The 15,206-nt window shown below is 43.5% G+C and overlaps 1 protein-coding gene across 1 annotated transcript; it reads left to right on the top strand.

Annotated features, from left to right (window-relative positions):
• Positions 1-1,688: 1,688 nt before the first annotated feature.
• LOC143507352 (eukaryotic translation initiation factor 4 gamma 1-like) lies at positions 1,689-4,827 on the top strand (the record flags this gene model as incomplete). Its single annotated transcript, XM_076996553.1, has 6 exons — positions 1,689-1,919; positions 2,173-2,239; positions 2,354-2,655; positions 3,328-3,708; positions 4,345-4,482; positions 4,644-4,827. Coding segments are annotated over exons 1-6 (1,288 nt in total), but the record flags the coding sequence as incomplete, so codon positions are not given.
• Positions 4,828-15,206: the final 10,379 nt, after the last annotated feature.

Raw genomic sequence — 15,206 nt, 5'->3', positions numbered from 1 at the left:
GCACAAGAGAGGCCACAGCCGCCTCACTGCGAGTGTCATGAAATTTAGCAAAGAAAAAATGACCCTTCACTGATTCTGAAACTGTCAGAGACTGCATGTTTGTAATATTAGACGAGGTAATCCACGACGATAAAATCAAAGCCAGTGTGACATCTGCAGTCAAAAGCGTGCACACAGCACAGTTGTGTGTATGTGCGCTTCTGTGATGCGGGACACCAATGTTTTCACGAGGAGCTGTCTACAGGGTTTTGAGACTGCTCGGGCGCAAAAGATGGCTCATTATTTTAACTCAACAAATTCTCTGTAGTGTAACATGGAGAGTATATTTCTTCAATTTTGTGGTTTAGTGCCATATGTTCATATTAATGTGCTGTCATTCATATTTTAGCGTGGTCACTGTTAATTGATTTAAGTGCAAAACCTCTGACTTTAAAACATTTCAGTAATAAACCAGAACTCGCAGATGATGAACTCTCAACAGCAGCTGCAGTTCCCCATCTCCGAGGACGCTGCCTACTTCCTTCCAGCTGGACAGGTAATGCTAATGATAGTGTTCAACGTGAATTTAAAAACACCTTGTTACCTTTCCAAGCTGAAATGATTAGTGTGTGTGTGTCGTAGTACTACCCTCAGTACGTGTCCTTGGCCCAGCAGTTCCCTGTGGTCTATCCTGACTGGAGCTCTGCATACGGTGAGGAGAGGCTCTTAACTCAACATAGATTTTGTTAAATGTTAAATGGCCAGTGTAAATGAAAGAGAAAAAAAATGGGGTGGAGCCTAAGGTTTTATCTGATTGTGCCTTGTTTTCTCCAGGTGAGCCGTATTATTACCCTACGCAGGCCCAGTACCTTTCTTCAGGGCCAACTACACCCATCATATTGAGCTCTGCCCTGCAGCAGCAGGCCCCACCCCCTCAGTATGCCCTGCCCCAGCAGTTCCCTGTAGCCAATGAGCCCACGGGTTTCTACTATGGCACCTATCTTGACTGGAGCTCTGCGTACGGTGAGGAGAGGCTCTTAACTCAACATAGATTTTGTTAAATGTTAAATGGCCAGTGTAAATGAAGGAGAAAAAAAGACTTCTTTTCCCTCTCCACATTGGGGTGGAGCCTAAGGTGTTATCTGATTGTGCCTTGTCTCCTCCAGGTGAGCCGTATTATTACCCTACGCAGGCCCAGTACCTTTCTTCAGGGCCAACTACACCCATCATACTGAGCTCTGCCCTGCAACAGCAGGCCCCACCCCCTCAGTATGCTCTGCCCCAGCAGTTCCCTGTAGCCAATGAGCCCACGGGTTTCTACTATGGCACCTATGCTGACTGGAGCTCTGCGTACGGTGAGGAGAGGCTCTTAACTCAACATAGATTTTGTTAAATGTTAAATGGCCAGTGTAAATGAAGGAGAAAAAAAATGGGGTGGAGCCTAAGGTTTTATCTGATTGTGCCTTGTTTTCTCCAGGTGAGCCGTATTATTACCCTACGCAGGCCCAGTACCTTTCTTCAGGGCCAACTACACCCATCATACTGAGCTCTGCCCTGCAGCAGCAGGCCCCACCCCCTCAGTATGCCCCGCCCCAGCAGTTCCCTGTAGCCAATGAGCCCATGGGTTTCTACTACGGCACCTATGCTGACTGGAGCTCTGCGTACGGTGAGGAGAGGCTCTTAACTCAACATAGATTTTGTTAAATGTTAAATGGCCAGTGTAAATGAAGGAGAAAAAACGACTTCCTTTCCCTCTCCACATTGGGGTGGAGCCTAAGGTGTTATCTGATTGTGCCTTGTTTCCTCCAGGTGTGCCGTATTACCCTACGCAGGACCAGTACCAGTCTTCAGGGCCCATCATATTGAGCTCTGCCCTGCAGCAGCAGGCCCCACCCCCTCAGTATGCCCTGCCCCAACAGCGCAGGAGAGAGTGCCAGCAGGTGAGGAGCTGGAAAGGTTGCCTGCTTGAACCTGGTCTCACTCCCAAAAACCATGTCCCACAGATTAGAATACCAGACCCCAAACAGGGTGGATGTGATGTCACGGAAGAGATTATGTCCGGGGCAAGAAACGCATCTACGCCCACACCCATTCAGCTGAGCTCAATACGAAAGGCCTATGTATATGCTTGCATTACGTTAAAATGTTTGTAATTGCTCCAAATTTGACAATGTTCCCCACTCTTTTCCTCAGACTGTGGTCGCAGTGCAGACCGATGATGAAAGCACGCCACCTACAGCTACTGTAGTGATTCCACCCGGTAAGTGTGTTTTCTTAATGTTATTATATCATGTTTTTGTATTTTATTAACTTGGAAACCGAATTGAAATTGCACCTTGTTCAGATGATCATGGGAAACCTGTGTCTATGCCAGCAGCTGCCTCAACCCCCCCGCCTCCATCTAAGGTGCCCGAGCTGGTGGTTCCTTCAAAACTGACAACGGAGCCTAACCTGTCCCAGGGTCTCCAACTGGCCTCACCACTGAGCACAGTGCCTGTTGGACAAGACTCCGATTTCGGAGCGTCTGCCTCCCCGCCACCTCCTCTGACGGACCTTCCTCCAGCAGACATCCCTGCTCTTGAGCCCAAGATGGGTGAGAGTATGGATGCGCCATTGGTATCGGAAGCAGTGCCCCAAGCAGAGAAGGAGCCTGTTGAGGCCCCTTTGGAGCCAGAGGTATGTGCTACTTCTGCTGATGGGCCGAAAGCTGAAAACATCTACATTTGGCAAATGTCTATCCAAAGCCAAAATTGCAGTCGCTGCCATTGCTATTCGACCAGTTTCCATAGTTGAACATGTACAAGGGGTAATGTCATGTCAGAGTTGGAGGAAATTCAGACAAAGAGCGCAATCCTTACTAATATTTAAGGCAGATATAGTGGGGATGTATACAACTCTATTGTTTTTGAAAAAATTGTTTTTGGGACAGTCTCTGTTTGCATTAATGAGTCTTAAGAGACTCTGTCATACAGGAGAGAAACCTGTTGAATTAGCATTTTTTGACTTTGCCAAAACTATTTTTCCAGATATATTTGTCATCTTTGAAGTTTTCTTAAAAATATTTAAAAGTCTCGTCTCGTTATCGTGAACCCAATATCATATCTCGTCTTTGGAGATGAGTGCCACACTTTGGACACTCCTGCTTTAAAGGCACATGTAAATGGACATTCTACATTGTAGAGCATCATGGGATTTGCTCTAGAGTCTAGATTGTTTACTAGCCATGCTGGTGTTGTTGGTTTATGCTAGTTTCACTTGGAGCTGTTGGTTACACCCTTAGTGTGAATTATAGGGGACTTAGTTGAGCTGATTGTCTTAATTAAGATTAACCCCCCACCCCCCCTCCAGCCTCCAGTTTCGAGGTCCTCACAGTGCCAGCGCAAAAGTCCACGCAAGATCATCACCAGTGTCTCATTCAGCAACGACATCCAGCTGAACAAGGCGGAGAAGGCGTGGAGGCCCTCAATGAAGAAGGTGCGCGCCCACAAGGCTGAAGCTGACGAGGAGAACCTGGAGGTGGCCAAGACCCTGGACCTGCTGCGACGTGTGCGCAGCATCCTGAACAAGCTCACGCCACAGATGTTCCAGCCACTGATGAAGCAGCTGACGGAGCTGAGCATGGACACGGAGGAGCGGCTCAAGGGAGTCGTCGATCTTGTATACGAGAAGGCCATCTCTGAGCCCAAGTTCTCCGTGACTTATGCTAAATTGTGTCGCTGCCTGATGATGGTGAGTGTGCACATGCCCACGCGCGAATGGCCAGTTCCACATGTGACCTCTATCTTGTCCCATGTGTTTCTGCAGCTAAACTGCACCAATGGGACTGAGGAGTTCAGGAGGTTGTTCATGTTTTGTTTATTGTTAAAGCTGGACACTGTAATGCATGCATTTCACCAAGTGTTCAGAAACAGCAACTGCCCTCCCAAGACTTCTGATTGGTCAGAAAGGGAGGAATGAACTGCTTTGATCTGTGTCCTCTGTCCATGCTGTGCAATTACTGGCCAAGGACACAGAATAATGAAAGGGCATAATTTAGTGTGTCTGAAGAGATCTATCTATCTATCTATCTATCTATCTATCTGTCTGTCTGTCTGTCTGTCTGTCTGTCTGTCTGTCTGTACGTCTGACTGACTGACTGACTGTCTGACTGATGCCAATGTACATAAATTAACAAAAGGCAACTTTTTCTTATCTGTGATGGCAGTTAAAGTAGTATGTGTTGAGCAGTGATATTTCAAGCTTATCCTAAATTTGCACACAGGTCAGAAAGCAAAATTTGCACCCTGGCTACATGTGTTAATGTTGCTAGTCATGAAAAAACCTCTTATTCACTTGTGCTTGTTGCTTGCTCTTCATGGTACCCAGCTGAAAGTGCCCACCTCTGATAAGTCAGGAGGCACAGTGAATTTTGGAAGGCTGCTGCTCAATTGCTGCCAGAAGGAGTTTGCGAAGGACAAGGACAGCAACGAGCGCAAGCAGAAGGAGCTGGAAGCCGCATCAGAGGTGCGACAGTCTCACCATCTTGATAGTGCACCTTCCCTCCAAGTGCACATCATTGGATGTGTATTGTTAGCGTGAAGTCCAGTCGTTTTAGTTGTGTTAAATGTGCCGTATATCCGGGCCTCGTCTCGTGTTAACGCCAACCCCCCGATATTTCCCGCCAGGATGAGGAGCGTCAGCGCCTGATCGAGGAGCTGGACGCCATGAAGGACGAGGCCCGCCACCGTTCCCTCGGTAACATCAAGTTTATCGGGGAGCTGTTTAAGGTGGAGATGCTGTCGGAGCTTATATTGCATGACTGTATAGTCAAGCTGCTCCAGAAGAGCCACAGCGAGGAAAGACTAGAGTGTCTCTGCATCCTACTCTCCACCATTGGCAAGGACATCGAGAAGGCCAAGGTATCATGCGCTTATGTTCCTCCTACCTGGCTGTTAACTCTTGGCGGTAGTTTTTACCAGGCGGTAGCCACAAGCATGCTAACGAGAGTCTTGTTTTTGACTAATCAGCCCAAAATGGACCACTATTGCAGCTACATAAGTAAAATAATAAACGCGAGGAAGACCTCATTGAGGATCCGCTGCAAACTGCAAGATGTCCTGGACCTCAGACAGGTAAGTGTTACACACCCATCCGTTGGACTTCTTCAGTGTCTCTACAAATGTTTCCTTGCTTTCATTAATTTATACTCGAATGCTTACTGTACAAGTATAGTTTATAGAACAGCCATTGACCAGCTTCAGTATTTGAGTGTGGAGGTTTCATTGCTAGTCATGCAGAGGTGGTTGGACTGCTTTCCTTTTGCAGGTTTGCTTTTCTTAATTGCCCATCCTGACAAGGTGGCTGCCGTGTTGAATGCATTTTGAAAGCGCTCCTCTCTTTCCAACTATGGTAGAATAACTGGGTGCCCCGGAGGGGTGACCAGGGCCCCAAGACCATCGTCGAGATCCACAAAGAGGCAAACTTGGAGGAGCAGAGGGAGCAGATCAAGGTACCTGAGCAGCTCCTGCCTAAGAAGGACTCCAGTCAGGCGTGTTGGTCACGACGGGGCCCACCCGTCCGGAGGCCGCATCACCCAACCTCAGGAAGATGCCTGGAATTCGGTGCCCATCATTACCAAGACCAGGGTCTCGGCGGGTCCTTTAAAAGGCTTAAATAAAAGATTTTTAAGGTCTTTAAATGTATTGAATTACATTCTTTTTTGAAGAGTGGCATTAAATTTCATCTAAGGGGAGTGAAAAAGCTATTAATGTCCAAAAAGACAAAAAATATTTTCAATTCTACTTCTACAGCGCAAGTCTCAGTCTAACCACACAGTAAAAAAGAAGCATGGTTGGACTAGTATAACACGGCTAAATCAGCCACAGTTTCATTTCAAATTCAATTCAAATACCAATTAAAACAGTAGTATTTTGAACCCATGATTGTTCTTCTATAAAAACATTCACATACACACAGTAGCGCCATTCACTCTAGTTCTCTTGCCAAGTGCATGTGTGCCATGTCTTGCTATTTGTTATCCATCTTAAAATCAATTTATTTACTTAAAAAACCAAGGGCTGATGCAGGAATACCCTCAACTTGGTGATGTCGCCTTAAAGATTCTCCTACCTTTTGCTTCGACATATTTGTAGAAATATTGCCATATTTGAGGCAAGGTTCTCAAAAATGACCATTCAAAAGTAAATACTGCAATCGTGCACAAATGATTTGATGATTTGAGGCTGTGTTTATCAGACATTGTGCTAATAATTTGCAAGGCAAAGCAGGTCTCACATTAACATGGACTACCTGAAAGCTTTGGAGGGGCCCAGCTTGAGAATTCATGTTTTTGCCATGGTAATGGTCTTAATTTTTATTCTTGGAGGTCTTAAGTCATTAAATTTGTAGGTCAACAATGTGCAGATACTCTGCAAGACGCGGCCCATCGACATTGCCTGCAGGACATAAGAATTTGGCTGTCCAATAATTTTTAAAAATGGAATGATGGCCAAACAGAGGCTATTATTATTATTTTTTTATCCAGACAGTGTTACACCAAATGCTAAACATCTGGAGCCTTTATTAATAAATACTCAGAGCTACGTAAGGAATCTCAGCGTTCTCTTTGATTCCACACTTACATTTGATAAACAGATAGTTCCAGTTTTTATCAGCTAAGGAAAATCTCTAAGCTCAAATCTATTTTAACTTTTAAAGATATGGAAACAGTTGTTCATGCTTTTATTACATCATGGCTTGATTACTGTAATTCTCTGTATTTGGGTATCAACCAATCAGCTCTGTCACGCCTTCAGCTTGTTCAAAATGCAGCAGCTAGGCTCCTGACTGGAACTAAGAAAAGGGAGCATATTTCTCCAGTGTTGGCCTCCCTACATTGGCTGCCTGTTAAGTTCAAATTAAATTTAAGTTAACCTTACAAATTCATGTTTGACTGAATATGCCCTCTTAAAGTATGTAGGCATACCGTACTATTTTCATGTTTAACTGAATAAACCATTGAACACGAGTAGCCTACATTTTATTGAGCATGTTTTTTTTCTTCAAGTATCAAAGTAGAACAGCTTTCTCAATCAGTTATTGATGCATTTTGAAAACAGGAGATCCTCTGTATAAAGAACCCTTATCTCAAAAACGGACTTTTAATCATTACTTGGGTAGCACGCATATTCCGAATGAGCCATTTTAATCTAGATTAATTAAGATTAGTTTCAAGATTTCAGTGAGATTAATCTAGATTTAAAAAAAATAATCTATGGCCACCCCTAATTTTAAATAAAGAAAATATTGTCATTTTCAGAGCAAGATAGCCTATAGTCGTCTGACAAAAAGACAGAAAACTATCATTTAAAATTGGGTGAATGCTATTGTCTAATTGCTTGTCTCATGCCTGTGCTATTTTCTAGCTCCACCCTTTTAGCTGTGCTGCCATAGCTAGATTTGCTGGAGCCTTGCACACTATAGTCCATTAATTTATACTTCTCTGTACTAAGGCATGCCTAATGATCTTGTCTCTCCTCTTGATGAGGTAAACCTACTCCTGACATCATGCTGCTACTGAGTCTCAACCTGTTCCAGCTGTTATGGTCCCCCTGCTTCACCCCAACTCCACTGCGCTGGACAGATGTTCCTGTGCCAGATGTTTTTCAGACATACGTACACCCAGCAAATCCTTAATCAGAACACACTGACATGTTGTTCATTCCCTTATCTGTGTGTCTGCACCTCACTTAGAATCTCTCTCCCTGGACTTTTCCATTCCCCTACATCCAGTCTACTGTACCTCCTCTCCTGATAAGGAGAACACCAATCACACATATGGTTTATTATTCTTACCAAATTGTCTTAAGACCCATCTATTTTGTTCTGTATTCAACTACACATATTATCATTAAACTTTAGAAGTCTTTCCTGATACTTGTGTGTTGTGAATCTGTTCTCCTGGTTCCTGAAGTGTTCACTTAGGGTGACCGGATCAGAGATGGTGAAAAAGAGGACACCTCAGCGTGGGCATATAGTTGATATTTATATGAAAATGCTTTACTGGCCCTTAACAAACACTGCAGAAAAAAAACACTGCCCATAAAGGCTATTTGAACTCTTTTACATTTAAAATGTGCAAAACACAATTATACATTTCCATGACATTCTGTGCTGTGATAAATCATGTGTGGCTCTTTCTCACCAAGTCAAAGTGTTTGTGTTCTTCTTTTCAATGTCTTTACTTACTAAATAAAAATGGTAGCCTAAAAAATAAATACAAAATTTTAAAAATATTCTTTGTATTTGTCATTTAAAAAATTGTACACTAAGCCTATGGCTGATACTTTTCAGTCCACCTCATATTGGGCGTATTTTTCAGCAGACTGAATCTTTCCCAACAGTTGACGATTACTCATCATACTTCAGTTTTACTATTAGGTTACTATTACATCATACTTCAGTGACATGAATTAAGCATGTTAGGTCTCATTGGTGACCCACATGAGGTGAGGTGATGGGGTGAGGTAACCATCACCCTTCCTCTTCGTCATCGGGCCAAGGTCTCCTTGTTCTCCAGATGTACCATTCTGACGCAAGATCAGGCCGTGCTGCTCACCGGTTTGTACGTGTCTTTCTCCTTTGACTGTCATGAGATCACCAAGTGTTCAGAAACAGCAACTGCCCTCCCAAGACTTCTGATTGGTCAGAAAGGGAGGAATGAACTGCTTTGATCTGTGTCCTCTGTCCATGCTGTGCAATTACTGGCCAAGGACACAGAATAATGAAAGGGCATAATTTAGGAGAGTGTCTGAAGTGATCTATCTATCTATCTATCTATCTATCTATCTATCTATCTATCTATCTATCTATCTATCTATCTATCTATCTATCTGTCTGTCTGTCTGTCTGTCTGTCTGTCTGTCCGTCTGACTGACTGACTGACTGTCTGACTGATGCCAATGTACATAAATTAACAAAAGGCAACTTTGTCTTATCTGTGATGGCAGTTAAAGTAGTATGTGTTGAGCAGTGATATTTCAAGCTTATCCTAAATTTGCACACAGGTCAGAAAGCAAAATTTGCACCCTGGCTACATGTGTTAATGTTGCTAGTCATGAAAAAACCTCTTATTCACTTGTGCTTGTTGCTTGCTCTTCATGGTACCCAGCTGAAAGTGCCCACCTCTGATAAGTCAGGAGGCACAGTGAATTTTGGAAGGCTGCTGCTCAATTGCTGCCAGAAGGAGTTTGCGAAGGACAAGGACAGCAACGAGCGCAAGCAGAAGGAGCTGGAAGCCGCATCAGAGGTGCGACAGTCTCACCATCTTGATAGTGCACCTTCCCTCCAAGTGCACATCATTGGATGTGTATTGTTAGCGTGAAGTCCAGTCGTTTTAGTTGTGTTAAATGTGCCGTATATCCGGGCCTCGTCTCGTGTTAACGCCAACCCCCCGATATTTCCCGCCAGGATGAGGAGCGTCAGCGCCTGATCGAGGAGCTGGACGCCATGAAGGACGAGGCCCGCCACCGTTCCCTCGGTAACATCAAGTTTATCGGGGAGCTGTTTAAGGTGGAGATGCTGTCGGAGCTTATATTGCATGACTGTATAGTCAAGCTGCTCCAGAAGAGCCACAGCGAGGAAAGACTAGAGTGTCTCTGCATCCTACTCTCCACCATTGGCAAGGACATCGAGAAGGCCAAGGTATCATGCGCTTATGTTCCTCCTACCTGGCTGTTAACTCTTGGCGGTAGTTTTTACCAGGCGGTAGCCACAAGCATGCTAACGAGAGTCTTGTTTTTGACTAATCAGCCCAAAATGGACCACTATTGCAGCTACATAAGTAAAATAATAAACGCGAGGAAGACCTCATTGAGGATCCGCTGCAAACTGCAAGATGTCCTGGACCTCAGACAGGTAAGTGTTACACACCCATCCGTTGGACTTCTTCAGTGTCTCTACAAATGTTTCCTTGCTTTCATTAATTTATACTCGAATGCTTACTGTACAAGTATAGTTTATAGAACAGCCATTGACCAGCTTCAGTATTTGAGTGTGGAGGTTTCATTGCTAGTCATGCAGAGGTGGTTGGACTGCTTTCCTTTTGCAGGTTTGCTTTTCTTAATTGCCCATCCTGACAAGGTGGCTGCCGTGTTGAATGCATTTTGAAAGCGCTCCTCTCTTTCCAACTATGGTAGAATAACTGGGTGCCCCGGAGGGGTGACCAGGGCCCCAAGACCATCGTCGAGATCCACAAAGAGGCAAACTTGGAGGAGCAGAGGGAGCAGATCAAGGTACCTGAGCAGCTCCTGCCTAAGAAGGACTCCAGTCAGGCGTGTTGGTCACGACGGGGCCCACCCGTCCGGAGGCCGCATCACCCAACCTCAGGAAGATGCCTGGAATTCGGTGCCCATCATTACCAAGACCAGGGTCTCGGCGGGTCCTTTAAAAGGCTTAAATAAAAGATTTTTAAGGTCTTTAAATGTATTGAATTACATTCTTTTTTGAAGAGTGGCATTAAATTTCATCTAAGGGGAGTGAAAAAGCTATTAATGTCCAAAAAGACAAAAAATATTTTCAATTCTACTTCTACAGCGCAAGTCTCAGTCTAACCACACAGTAAAAAAGAAGCATGGTTGGACTAGTATAACACGGCTAAATCAGCCACAGTTTCATTTCAAATTCAATTCAAATACCAATTAAAACAGTAGTATTTTGAACCCATGATTGTTCTTCTATAAAAACATTCACATACACACAGTAGCGCCATTCACTCTAGTTCTCTTGCCAAGTGCATGTGTGCCATGTCTTGCTATTTGTTATCCATCTTAAAATCAATTTATTTACTTAAAAAACCAAGGGCTGATGCAGGAATACCCTCAACTTGGTGATGTCGCCTTAAAGATTCTCCTACCTTTTGCTTCGACATATTTGTAGAAATATTGCCATATTTGAGGCAAGGTTCTCAAAAATGACCATTCAAAAGTAAATACTGCAATCGTGCACAAATGATTTGATGATTTGAGGCTGTGTTTATCAGACATTGTGCTAATAATTTGCAAGGCAAAGCAGGTCTCACATTAACATGGACTACCTGAAAGCTTTGGAGGGGCCCAGCTTGAGAATTCATGTTTTTGCCATGGTAATGGTCTTAATTTTTATTCTTGGAGGTCTTAAGTCATTAAATTTGTAGGTCAACAATGTGCAGATACTCTGCAAGACGCGGCCCATCGACATTGCCTGCAGGACATAAGAATTTGGCTGTCCAATAATTTTTAAAAATGGAATGATGGCCAAACAGAGGCTATTATTATTATTTTTTTATCCAGACAGTGTTACACCAAATGCTAAACATCTGGAGCCTTTATTAATAAATACTCAGAGCTACGTAAGGAATCTCAGCGTTCTCTTTGATTCCACACTTACATTTGATAAACAGATAGTTCCAGTTTTTATCAGCTAAGGAAAATCTCTAAGCTCAAATCTATTTTAACTTTTAAAGATATGGAAACAGTTGTTCATGCTTTTATTACATCATGGCTTGATTACTGTAATTCTCTGTATTTGGGTATCAACCAATCAGCTCTGTCACGCCTTCAGCTTGTTCAAAATGCAGCAGCTAGGCTCCTGACTGGAACTAAGAAAAGGGAGCATATTTCTCCAGTGTTGGCCTCCCTACATTGGCTGCCTGTTAAGTTCAAATTAAATTTAAGTTAACCTTACAAATTCATGTTTGACTGAATATGCCCTCTTAAAGTATGTAGGCATACCGTACTATTTTCATGTTTAACTGAATAAACCATTGAACACGAGTAGCCTACATTTTATTGAGCATGTTTTTTTTCTTCAAGTATCAAAGTAGAACAGCTTTCTCAATCAGTTATTGATGCATTTTGAAAACAGGAGATCCTCTGTATAAAGAACCCTTATCTCAAAAACGGACTTTTAATCATTACTTGGGTAGCACGCATATTCCGAATGAGCCATTTTAATCTAGATTAATTAAGATTAGTTTCAAGATTTCAGTGAGATTAATCTAGATTTAAAAAAAATAATCTATGGCCACCCCTAATTTTAAATAAAGAAAATATTGTCATTTTCAGAGCAAGATAGCCTATAGTCGTCTGACAAAAAGACAGAAAACTATCATTTAAAATTGGGTGAATGCTATTGTCTAATTGCTTGTCTCATGCCTGTGCTATTTTCTAGCTCCACCCTTTTAGCTGTGCTGCCATAGCTAGATTTGCTGGAGCCTTGCACACTATAGTCCATTAATTTATACTTCTCTGTACTAAGGCATGCCTAATGATCTTGTCTCTCCTCTTGATGAGGTAAACCTACTCCTGACATCATGCTGCTACTGAGTCTCAACCTGTTCCAGCTGTTATGGTCCCCCTGCTTCACCCCAACTCCACTGCGCTGGACAGATGTTCCTGTGCCAGATGTTTTTCAGACATACGTACACCCAGCAAATCCTTAATCAGAACACACTGACATGTTGTTCATTCCCTTATCTGTGTGTCTGCACCTCACTTAGAATCTCTCTCCCTGGACTTTTCCATTCCCCTACATCCAGTCTACTGTACCTCCTCTCCTGATAAGGAGAACACCAATCACACATATGGTTTATTATTCTTACCAAATTGTCTTAAGACCCATCTATTTTGTTCTGTATTCAACTACACATATTATCATTAAACTTTAGAAGTCTTTCCTGATACTTGTGTGTTGTGAATCTGTTCTCCTGGTTCCTGAAGTGTTCACTTAGGGTGACCGGATCAGAGATGGTGAAAAAGAGGACACCTCAGCGTGGGCATATAGTTGATATTTATATGAAAATGCTTTACTGGCCCTTAACAAACACTGCAGAAAAAAAACACTGCCCATAAAGGCTATTTGAACTCTTTTACATTTAAAATGTGCAAAACACAATTATACATTTCCATGACATTCTGTGCTGTGATAAATCATGTGTGGCTCTTTCTCACCAAGTCAAAGTGTTTGTGTTCTTCTTTTCAATGTCTTTACTTACTAAATAAAAATGGTAGCCTAAAAAATAAATACAAAATTTTAAAAATATTCTTTGTATTTGTCATTTAAAAAATTGTACACTAAGCCTATGGCTGATACTTTTCAGTCCACCTCATATTGGGCGTATTTTTCAGCAGACTGAATCTTTCCCAACAGTTGACGATTACTCATCATACTTCAGTTTTACTATTAGGTTACTATTACATCATACTTCAGTGACATGAATTAAGCATGTTAGGTCTCATTGGTGACCCACATGAGGTGAGGTGATGGGGTGAGGTAACCATCACCCTTCCTCTTCGTCATCGGGCCAAGGTCTCCTTGTTCTCCAGATGTACCATTCTGACGCAAGATCAGGCCGTGCTGCTCACCGGTTTGTACGTGTCTTTCTCCTTTGACTGTCATGAGATCACCAAGTGTTCAGAAACAGCAACTGCCCTCCCAAGACTTCTGATTGGTCAGAAAGGGAGGAATGAACTGCTTTGATCTGTGTCCTCTGTCCATGCTGTGCAATTACTGGCCAAGGACACAGAATAATGAAAGGGCATAATTTAGGAGAGTGTCTGAAGTGATCTATCTATCTATCTATCTATCTATCTATCTATCTATCTATCTATCTATCTATCTATCTATCTATCTGTCTGTCTGTCTGTCTGTCTGTCTGTCTGTCCGTCTGACTGACTGACTGACTGTCTGACTGATGCCAATGTACATAAATTAACAAAAGGCAACTTTGTCTTATCTGTGATGGCAGTTAAAGTAGTATGTGTTGAGCAGTGATATTTCAAGCTTATCCTAAATTTGCACACAGGTCAGAAAGCAAAATTTGCACCCTGGCTACATTCATCTGTGTTAATGTTGCTAGTCATGAAAAAACCTCTTATTCACTTGTGCTTGTTGCTTGCTCTTCATGGTACCCAGCTGAAAGTGCCCACCTCTGATAAGTCAGGAGGCACAGTGAATTTTGGAAGGCTGCTGCTCAATTGCTGCCAGAAGGAGTTTGCGAAGGACAAGAACAGCAACGAGCGCAAGCAGAAGGAGCTGGAAGCCGCATCAGAGGTGCGACAGTCTCACCATCTTGATAGTGCACCTTCCCTCCAAGTGCACATCATTGGATGTGTATTGTTAGCGTGAAGTCCAGTCGTTTTAGTTGTGTTAAATGTGCCGTATATCCGGGCCTCGTCTCGTGTTAACGCCAACCCCCCGATATTTCCCGCCAGGATGAGGAGCGTCAGCGCCTGATCGAGGAGCTGGACGCCATGAAGGACGAGGCCCGCCACCGTTCCCTCGGTAACATCAAGTTTATCGGGGAGCTGTTTAAGGTGGAGATGCTGTCGGAGCTTATATTGCATGACTGTATAGTCAAGCTGCTCCAGAAGAGCCACAGCGAGGAAAGACTAGAGTGTCTCTGCATCCTACTCTCCACCATTGGCAAGGACATCGAGAAGGCCAAGGTATCATGCGCTTATGTTCCTCCTACCTGGCTGTTAACTCTTGGCGGTAGTTTTTACCAGGCGGTAGCCACAAGCATGCTAACGAGAGTCTTGTTTTTGACTAATCAGCCCAAAATGGACCACTATTGCAGCTACATAAGTAAAATAATAAACGCGAGGAAGACCTCATTGAGGATCCGCTGCAAACTGCAAGATGTCCTGGACCTCAGACAGGTAAGTGTTACACACCCATCCGTTGGACTTCTTCAGTGTCTCTACAAATGTTTCCTTGCTTTCATTAATTTATACTCGAATGCTTACTGTACAAGTATAGTTTATAGAACAGCCATTGACCAGCTTCAGTATTTGAGTGTGGAGGTTTCATTGCTAGTCATGCAGAGGTGGTTGGACTGCTTTCCTTTTGCAGGTTTGCTTTTCTTAATTGCCCATCCTGACAAGGTGGCTGCCGTGTTGAATGCATTTTGAAAGCGCTCCTCTCTTTCCAACTATGGTAGAATAACTGGGTGCCCCGGAGGGGTGACCAGGGCCCCAAGACCATCGTCGAGATCCACAAAGAGGCAAACTTGGAGGAGCAGAGGGAGCAGATCAAGGTACCTGAGCAGCTCCTGCCTAAGAAGGACTCCAGTCAGGCGTGTTGGTCACGACGGGGCCCACCCGTCCGGAGGCCGCATCACCCAACCTCAGGAAGATGCCTGGAATTCGGTGCCCATCATTACCAAGACCAGGGTCTCGGCGGGTCCTTTAAAAGGCTTAAATAAAAGATTT

This window comes from Brachyhypopomus gauderio, unplaced genomic scaffold (assembly GCF_052324685.1).
Source record: "Brachyhypopomus gauderio isolate BG-103 unplaced genomic scaffold, BGAUD_0.2 sc685, whole genome shotgun sequence".
In the NCBI taxonomy this organism is placed as follows: Eukaryota; Metazoa; Chordata; class Actinopteri; order Gymnotiformes; family Hypopomidae; genus Brachyhypopomus; species Brachyhypopomus gauderio.
Note: the sequence above shows the minus strand (reverse complement) of the source record. Positions and strands in the feature narration are given on the sequence as shown.